Source organism: Chinchilla lanigera, unplaced genomic scaffold (assembly GCF_000276665.1).
Source record: "Chinchilla lanigera isolate Chin_1 unplaced genomic scaffold, ChiLan1.0 scaffold00051, whole genome shotgun sequence".
In the NCBI taxonomy this organism is placed as follows: Eukaryota; Metazoa; Chordata; class Mammalia; order Rodentia; family Chinchillidae; genus Chinchilla; species Chinchilla lanigera.
The window spans coordinates 10661640-10670889 of NW_004955452.1; the positions used below are offsets into that span (position 1 = coordinate 10661640).

The window sequence follows — 9250 nt, forward strand, 5'->3', positions numbered from 1 at the left end:
CTTGCGCTTGCCAGGCAGGCACTTTGCCGCTGAGCTAAATCCCCAGCCCCCTGCATTTTTCTCTTAACTTGGACTGATTTGTTGTTTAAGCCAGCACTATCTTTCATATCTTTTCCAAATTTTTTGACATTGAATCATAGTAAGAAAAATTTTCACACATACAATCCAAGATCCACATGTGTGTATCCTACACACAAACACACACTCATATTTTTAAGCCAGTGTCTTCACAGGAAAGTTTCCTTTACTGTTATTCAAATATTTTTATTCTACTCTATTTTACTTCATACATACAATCATGACCCATTAAATCAATTTTAAGACCTACTAATGGGTTATCATCCTTGGTTTGGAAAACAGTTGTTCAAGGCTGCCCAGTATCATGTTTATTCCCTGTTGGAACAGGGTGAGAGGGAGGGAGCTTTCTTGTAAGTTGTACAATACAGCTGTTGAATAGGCAAGTCTTACCTCTCATTGGGTTGTTTGGGCTTCTTGGGGGAAGGGGAGAGTGGCTTAGTAACAGGCTTATGTTCTCTCTTCCCACGCCCAGCAAGTGCTGTGAAACTTAATAAGCAGCAGACGGACATCGCTGTGAATTGGGCTGGGGGCCTGCACCATGCAAAGAAGTCCGAGGCATCTGGCTTCTGTTACGTCAATGATATCGTCTTGGCCATCCTGGAACTGCTAAAGTATGCCTGCCTGGCCTTGTCCTTTGGAGGAGCACTTTAGGCCAGGTTCCCACTTTCCTCTCCCCACGGGTGTGCCTCCCTAGTTTGCTTTTCCTACGGTGTGCTGGCTAGGATGTGTTCAGTGAGTGTCTCTGGCCATCCTCTCCTTGACGGGGTCTTGGTTTGATCTGAGCCCATGGAAAGAGCAGGGGCAGGCGCTGCTCAGATCCTGCCTCCAGAGTGTCCCTGTGTGGCCGGAATTGACCCTGGCTGTAGAGTAGGAAGATCGGACTTGGTCGGCTTGGTCAGGCCTCTGGAGACACCCTGCCGCTCTTCCACCTTCCTTCAGCCAGTTTCCACGTCTCTGGTGCTTAGAGATACCTGAGGGAGGCAGCCAGCCCGGTAAGCTGGGACCTGGCGCCCTTGGCGCGTCCCGTCCCCAAAGAGCCCCCAGACCCTTGACCCCCTTCTGATCCTAGGTATCACCAGAGAGTGCTGTATATTGACATTGATATTCACCATGGCGATGGCGTGGAAGAGGCCTTCTATACCACAGACCGGGTCATGACTGTGTCCTTTCATAAATATGGAGAGTACTTCCCAGGAACTGGGGACCTACGGGTGAGAACTCCCTTTAGGGGCCAAGCAGCTCACCCTCAGCTGCCAGCTCTAACTCTCCTATCCTGTGTCACTAAAAAACACTTCCTGCTTCTGCCTTTTAGAACACTACGTGCGAGTCTGGGTACCTGACATGTTTCTTTCCCTCCTTCTGGAGGAAGGAAATGATAGGATACAAGGGGTCAGGGAAGGGTGGAAGTCTCCTGAGACACATACTGTCCTGGCCATAGCTGGGTTGCATCATACTATTCTCATATTCCATAAAGCTTGAGTCTGGGGCTAGGAATTAGGGCTCATGGATCATCTGAAGGGCTCTTAACATTTTTAGGTCACCTTCTCCTTTGTCCATCTAACCCAACGTGATGGACTCTCCCCAGAAAAGCACATTAAATTTTGCATCTGATATAGAATAGTTAGCAGACATCTTTCCTTGCTGAAACTACTCAACTGAACTGTTCCATCTGCTTCTCTTAGAACGAATACAGTGACACTAGGTACATGCCATGCCAGTAGCCCTTGGGTAAGAAAGCGGCACCAATTCAGTTGTTTGCTACAGCAAGCATTAGAATAAGTGAGCACTTACTATTTTGAAGTTAGCTGGAAGAACTTCCCTCTTGCTTCCCTCCACTCCTACATAGAATGGAGAGAGGGCTGGGGATTTAACTCAGCAGCACAGCGCCTGCCTGGCAAGCACAAGGTCGTGAGTTTGATTCCCGGTACCAGAAAAAAAAAAAAAAAAAAAAAGAATGGAGAGAGTCAGGGTAGAGGAAAGGGTTGTTTGAGGTGTGTGTTATTTCTCTGACTCAGCTGTTGGCCAGCACTAACTCAATCCAGAGGCAGAAATCTTGTGCTTTGGGGTATAATATTCAATCTATGGCCCCACTTGCAACCTCAGTGTATGCAGAAATGTGAGTTAAGCTTGCCATGAAGGGAATAAACTAACTGAGGTTCCCTGCCCTGTCCAGGCTGCATCCTGGGCCCAGCTTGTCTCCCTTAGAACCCCTTCGTTCCTTAGCCTTCCAGCCCCGTCCTTCAACTCCCTCCTAGCTTCATCTTTCAGTTTTACTTTAATGTCCTTTTTGATTAGGATATTGGGGCTGGCAAAGGCAAGTATTATGCTGTTAACTACCCACTTCGAGATGGGATTGATGACGAGTCCTATGAGGCCATTTTCAAGCCGGTAAGTGACTTTATCCACCCCTTGGGCTACAAGTGGGATTGATCTAGGGGAAGGGTAGCCAAGCTAATTGGGAAATAAGGGGTATTTCAACGATGGCTCATAGGGTAGTCAGTTAGGGGAACCAAAATCTCCCGAGTATTTGTTGATGCCCTCTGTTGATCAGGCCCTCTGCTGGACACAAGAATAGCTAAGATACGATCTTTGTCTGTACAGTCTCTGGTAGAGGGTATACTCAACAGCATGTGACCAATATTGTTTCACATTCATTTCTCTGGGATCAGCGCCTGGGATAGTAGTGCAAACCTATGGCACTCGTGCCACAACCAGCAGTTCACTGTCATTGAAAGCTCTAAAATGTTTGATTGTTGTGTTCTTTGGTGGTGTTACGTACATACCCTGGGTTTTTCATACTCCTTTTGCCTTAAGTTGATGTGTGCACATTTGAAGAATAGGGACTCATTCCAGACTTTGCAGACTGGCTTTATTTGGGAAAGCCGTTCTAGAGATTTGGGGAAGGTTGGCATGCTCTATGCGCATGCTTGCTGATGGAGTCCTCAGGCAGGCCGGCCTGGTGCCTATATTTTTGAGGGATGAACAGGAATGACAAACTGCTGCCTGGGTTGGGAAGAGGATAGTCAGGGGTGAGTTCACAGAGGTGGTAACTTTTGACCTGGACTTTGAAAAATAAAGAGGTACCCAGGTGAAGGAGGTGGGGGCTGAAGGGATGGCATTTGGCAGAGGGAACAGCACAGGCAGAAGTGCAGAGATACCAGTGTGGAGTGGCATGTAGACCAGTATGATGTGGGAGAAGGGAGTAGTAGGAAATGGATTTGGGGGTCCATATTTCAAAGGGAGGCTTGAACACCATGCTTAGGAATTAAGTCTTCATTTATAAGCCGTGAGAAACTATGAGTATTAATCTAATAGGGCCAAGTGGTTACTTAGCAACAAGTACCTACTATGTGCCCAGTAGTAACTGTGACAGAGAAGTCTGAGACTATTCTCTGCCCTTAGTGAATTGGACTCGAGTTATGATCATAGTGTATACAAGTGCCTCCTCCCTAAGGCTTATTGCCTGTAAAACCAAATGAGTAGAGCACATACAGCTAAGGATTGAAAAACTTCCTAAAGGAGGTGGCACTGGAGCTTGGCCAGTGAAAGAAGGGAAAAATTAGAGTTGATAGGAAGTCCATTCTAGGTTCAGAGTTACTAGAGCTAAAAGTGTCTTAGAGATTCTTTCAAATTGGAAAACCCTCTTCTCTAGCACACAGTATGGGAGAGAGTGGGAAGGTAGGGATGGATAAGGAATAGAAGAAAGTGCTGCACCCACCCCTGAACCTCACTTAGCTTTGCTTGGGGTTGCTGGTGACCAAGATCTGTTCTTTTAGGTCATGTCCAAAGTAATGGAGATGTTCCAGCCTAGTGCGGTGGTCTTACAGTGTGGCTCAGACTCCCTCTCTGGGGATCGGCTGGGTTGCTTCAATCTGACCATCAAAGGTAAGGCCAGATGTAGTGCAAGCATGGGTGGACAGCATTCCGGTAGCACTCCTCTGACCCACCTCCCTCTTTCTTCCCCAGGGCATGCCAAGTGTGTGGAATTTGTCAAAAGCTTCAACCTGCCTATGCTGATGCTGGGAGGAGGTGGCTATACCATTCGTAATGTTGCCCGGTGCTGGACATACGAAACAGCCGTGGCTCTAGACACAGAGATCCCTAACGGTAATAGCTCCAGGGCCAGGGCCAGCTGTGTCCTTGCAGTCACAGTACCTTCCGCCTTGGTTGCAGCACCTTTCCTCCTCTGACACTAGTTAGAGTCCCCTGCCCACCCTCTTACACTTTGCGCCATAGCTATCCGTTTTTTCCTATCCCTTTTTGTGTCTGTCTCCTCTCCTCTCTTGATTTTGGTTTGAACCAAAGATGACCAGTGCTTATTTACTGCTTTGGACTCTCTACTCCGTAGGGCATCTGGGTTAGAAGTGAAGGGAGTACTCATGAAGCACGTTGCTTATTTAAGGTCCCAGGGGCTTGGGCCTTCCTCTGCTAGTGACACATATGCCAGTGGGGACACTGGAGAGTGCTGTAGGTGTCCCAGCCTCCCACTATCAAAGGCATCTTTCTTTTTTTAAGATGGGTCTCACTGTGTTGCCCAAGCTGGTCTTGAGAACTCATGAGCTCAAGTGATCCTCCTGGCTCAGCTTCCCAAGTAGCTGGGACTACAAGCGTACGCCCCCATGCCTGCTGCTCTTCTCTTTTATAGATAGGTGAGCAGACCCGGAGAAGCCTACAAGTGGTTTTCTTTGGGTCGTGTTGTAGCCAGGTCCCTGACTCTTCTCTCCTGCCCTGATCAGAACTTCCATACAATGACTACTTCGAATACTTTGGACCAGATTTCAAGCTTCACATCAGTCCTTCCAATATGACTAACCAGAACACTAATGAGTACCTGGAGAAGATCAAGTAAGTGCACCACTTGGCTGCCCCTTGGTTGATCGCTCTAGGCTCTGGTTTGTCCCCACGCGAGCCTAGGCATCCTCTCTCCTATTGGTCATAGACAGCGGCTCTTTGAGAACCTGAGAATGCTGCCCCACGCACCCGGGGTCCAAATGCAGGCAATTCCTGAAGATGCCATTCCCGAGGAGAGTGGTGATGAGGACGAAGAAGACCCTGACAAGCGCATCTCAAGTAAGAACCAGACCGAGGGTAGACACTCCACTCAGTGGACAGCTGGACAGCTGACAGTGGGCAGCTGTGACTTCCCTTCACTGTTTAGGCTCATCATTTCCCCCAAGCTGCCTGCCTATTGAGAAACTTGTTTCTTTTTTAGTTCTGGGTATTGAACCCAGGGCTTTCACACTGAGCTACATCCCTAGCCCTTTGTTATTTTTGAGACAGGGTCTCACTAAATTGTCTAGGCAGAGCTGGAACCTCCAGTCCTCCTGCCTCAGCCTCCCAGGGTGCTGGGATTAAGGCATGTGGCACTAGGTCCTGCTACGAAATTTTAAGTATCTAGGGGCTGGGGATTTAGCTCAGCAGCACAGCGCCTGCCTGGCAAGTGTGAGGTCGTGAGTTCGATTCCCGGTACTGGGGGGGGGGCGGGGAAAAAAATTTTAAGTATCAGATGGGGACAAGTTAAGGAGTCTGAGTCCTCCCCCTTCTCTTTGCCCCTTATCCTGGTGTCGCGGAGGAGGCAGAGGGAAGCACTGGGCGTAAATCCTGAGGTAAACAGCCCCTTGCTGTCTCACCCAAATTTTCTATTCACTGCATCCCAGTCTGTTCCTCTGACAAACGAATTGCCTGTGAGGAAGAGTTCTCTGACTCAGATGAGGAGGGAGAAGGTGGCCGCAAGAACTCTTCCAACTTCAAGAAGGCCAAGAGAGTCAAAACAGAAGATGAGAAAGAGAAAGACCCAGAAGAGAAGAAAGGTGGGCTTGGGTTGGGCCAGGATTTGGATCTTAAACCCTGGAGAAAGATGAATCTATGTAGGGCACTGGGAGGGAGCTGACGCAGGCCCTGCCAGCTCTTGCGGGGCTCTAACTCAGCTCCTGGGCCTTTTAGTGGCTCCCAGAAGTGGCCAAGCCCACAAAGCAATGAAAAGTCATCTCTACTGGTCGATTGAGCCTGGCTCCCGCATACCACCCAAGCCTTTTTCCCAGCACTTCGCCGTTTCCCAGGGGGTTGCCTCCTCCCACCGGGTTCTGGCTCTTGCAGGCTGGGAAACCGGTCCAACCTGTTTGTTTCAGCAGGGCTCACTGGGAGGACCTGGGATGGGTTTTTCTCTTTTCTGTCTGCTTTGCTGTAGTTCTGGGGAAGGGGTTTTAGGGTAAGTGAAGACCCGGACTCTCTCCAGAGCTGTCTTTGGCAATCCTTGCGTTTTTATATTCTAGAGGTGACCGAAGAGGAGAAAACCAAGGAGGAGAAGCCAGAAGCCAAAGGGTGAGTGAGGAAGGAGCTCTCTACCATCTCCCTGGCATTGGAGCATCAGCCCCTTTGTCCCACCACTGAGAGGAAGGGACAGCTGGTCCAGCTCACAAAGGCCTCTTTCAGGGGCCAGCCCTCCTCTGCAGTTCTAGGCAGAGCTAGGAAGCCCCAGCCCCCAGCAGTCACCTGGGCACCCCAGTGGCTGTGTAAGTCACTGTACCCACTTTTGCCTTAAGGCCTCTGGGATGAGTTCTTATGCCAGCTTCTGTTCTCTCCACAGGGTCAAGGAGGAGGTCAAGTTGGCCTAAGCAGACCTCTCCAGCTCAGGCTTCTTGCCATGTTCCTTCCCTTTCTCCCCCTAACGCCTCAGATTTTATATTTTCTATTTCTCTGTATATTTATATTAAAATATATTAAATATAAATGACCCTAGGGACTAGGTAGAGGAGCCAGGGCCCTTGAATGCAGGGCAGTTATGCTGGAGGAACTGTTCCAGCAGCTGTCTTGTCCCCATCCCTCCCCAAGTCTTAGTTTTAAATCATAAAGGGTACAGATCTGGATGGAAGCGATGCAGCCGTAAGAATCCTGATGTGCTGAGGGTAGCTTTGGAAAGGGATCTGTTAGTGTTCTGGAAGGGGTGGCTGCATCTTCAGGGCCCCCTGTTCCTCGGGCTCCTAAGGTAACATCAGCCATTTTTAGATTGGTTCTGTTCTCATATCTTCACACTGGCCCCAAGTGAGCTCTGTCTTCCCCCAGTTCTGCAGGTGGAGGTTGGTAGTCTAGCTTCTTTTTGAGATATTATTTTCATTTTTGTGACATTCTTTGTAATAAAATGGTACATTTCTATATCCTCCTGAGCTTGTTTCCTAGCAGTGTCCCTGGGTTGATTTCAATACTGCTTCCCTGCCCTTTTGGTATCCTGTGTGGGTACCCTCTCAGCCAAAAAATACAGCGCGACACAGGAACTTACCGTCTTCTTACCCTTCTCCTGAGCTTTCCACCAGTTTCCTCATCTTACCCCCAGAAGACCACACGCATTAAAGCACCACTAAAGGGACGACATTTATTCCTTTTCCAAATGTTACAGTAAAATCAGGTGGAAGAGAATGGTTTTAGCATTAGAAAAAAAAAAGTACAAATCTGGGGTTTGGCCATTAAAAGTTATTTACAACAATGGGAGAAAAAAAAGACAACAAGAAGTTGTTTCACATTACAGACCTCCCTCCCACCCAAAGCCTAATACTTGCTTACCAAGTCAAAAAAGAGACACAGTTGATTTCACAAGCTGGAGGTTTGAACTTGAGTAAGACATTTATAAAAACCTAGACGGGGTAGTGTCCTCCCCAGCCCAGGTGCCACTAGGCACAGCACAAGAGACTAAAAACTCAACATGGGGAAGGCTGGACACTCAGGGTTTGGGAGTATAAGCACCCCACTTCTGGCTCAGGGATCTGGGGAACAGGATAAACAAAACCTACTTGGAAAAGAATCGGGGGAGAAAACCAGCAATTGCCTTCTGGAGGGGAGGGAGGGGGAAGGTGGGAGGGCCAAGGACAGGAGCATTTCACATCGCTAACCTAACTTGGGAAACTGGAAGGGACCATCTTCAACTGGCCCTAAGAGGAAGACCAGGTGGCTGATGGGAGAATCCACAGGAGGGAGAGAAGGAGAGGGATCGTGGCTGGGAGGGGGCAACAAGCCCCTTCCTTTCTGGGCACAGGAAGGCAGCCAGGGCACCAGGTCCAGGCAGTGACCTCACAAGGACAGCACAGTTTTTGCAGCTTAGAGATCACCCACCTGCCCCCACCCAGCTACTCATTCTGCTCAGCGCTGGCCGACGCAGGGTCGCTCTCCGGCCCTGAGGGAGTAGATGGCTCTGCGGCCTGGGGCCCCGCCTCCTCTTCAGCGTCTCCTCCCTTGGCGGCAGCACTAGCCTCTGCCCCCTTGGCCTGGGGCTCCTGGCTCTCTGGGGTGGCAGCAGCCTTCCCTTCCTGGGCAGTGCCCTCCTCACTGCAGGCACCGATCTCCCCCTGCTCCTGCTCTTCCTCTGTGGGTGAGGACGCCGAAGAATCGCCCCCACCCTCCTTCCGATTTCTCTTGAAGGACAGGCCGCTCAATTTGAAAGGCTTCTTGAAAGAGAATTTCTTCTTCTTCTTGGGCGTCTCCTTGGGGGCGGCCTCCCCCTTGGCCTCAGCGCCCTGGCTAGGGGGTGCCGGCTCGATGGCATCGCCAGCGGCCCCAGCGGCCTCATCTGTTCCGTTCACGGGGGGCGACTCCCCTTCACCCTTGGGGGACAAGTCTCCATTGCTTTTCACGTGGCCATTCTCCTGCAGGGCAGAGGAGACAGCAGTGAGGGCCGGGGCTCTTCTCCCCTCCCCCAGTGCACTTCTGGCCCCTTGCAAGCGGCCGGGACCCCCACTCGGGCCTACCGCGTCGGCCTCGCCCGACACTCAGGGTCCCTCCAGACACCGTCCTCGCCCCTCACGGGCGCGCTGGGACACCGCGGCCGGCAGGAGGCGCTGGGGTCCCGGGGTCCCCACCCCCCTCTCCCCCGGGGTGCGCTCTCCATTGCACGAGCCGCTCCGGGCCGCGGATCCCGGGCGGGCGGGCGGGCTGTGCCAGGCGATATTGGGCGGGAAGCCGCCCCGGGGCGCTGCCTCCCCGCACCTGGACGGCCCATTTTCCCAGCCTCCCGCTTTGTGTGAACGGCCCCCACCCACCCCAGGCCCTCCCCCCCACATCTCGGGCTCCCCTCTTCAAAAAGACCGCGGGCCACCGAGGCTGGGTCCTCGGGTGGAGAGCTCTCCCCGCCCGCCCCCCGCTCCGAGGCCCCTGGGCGCCCCCTTGGCGCGGCCCAGCAGCGCCT

General features: G+C 51.3%; 2 protein-coding genes across 2 annotated transcripts in view; one reads left to right on the forward strand and one right to left on the reverse strand.

The window, feature by feature from the left end:
* Positions 1–7234, forward strand: part of Hdac1 (histone deacetylase 1) — a 32508-nt gene extending 25274 nt beyond the window's left edge. The window contains exons 5-14 of the mRNA XM_005395060.2: positions 551–689; positions 1148–1289; positions 2374–2466; positions 3855–3963; positions 4045–4185; positions 4815–4923; positions 5018–5148; positions 5736–5888; positions 6351–6399; positions 6665–7234. Of these exons, the coding sequence (XP_005395117.1) occupies positions 551–689; positions 1148–1289; positions 2374–2466; positions 3855–3963; positions 4045–4185; positions 4815–4923; positions 5018–5148; positions 5736–5888; positions 6351–6399; positions 6665–6692 (1094 nt within the window). The 3' untranslated portion in view covers positions 6693–7234. The remainder of the gene's footprint in view (positions 1–550; positions 690–1147; positions 1290–2373; positions 2467–3854; positions 3964–4044; positions 4186–4814; positions 4924–5017; positions 5149–5735; positions 5889–6350; positions 6400–6664) is intronic.
* A 193-nt stretch (positions 7235–7427) lies between these two features.
* Marcksl1 (MARCKS-like 1) overlaps positions 7428–9250 on the reverse strand; it is a 2425-nt gene continuing 602 nt past the window's right edge. The window contains exon 2 of the mRNA XM_005395061.2: positions 7428–8711. Within this exon, the coding sequence (XP_005395118.1) occupies positions 8196–8711 (516 nt within the window). The 3' untranslated portion in view covers positions 7428–8195. The remainder of the gene's footprint in view (positions 8712–9250) is intronic.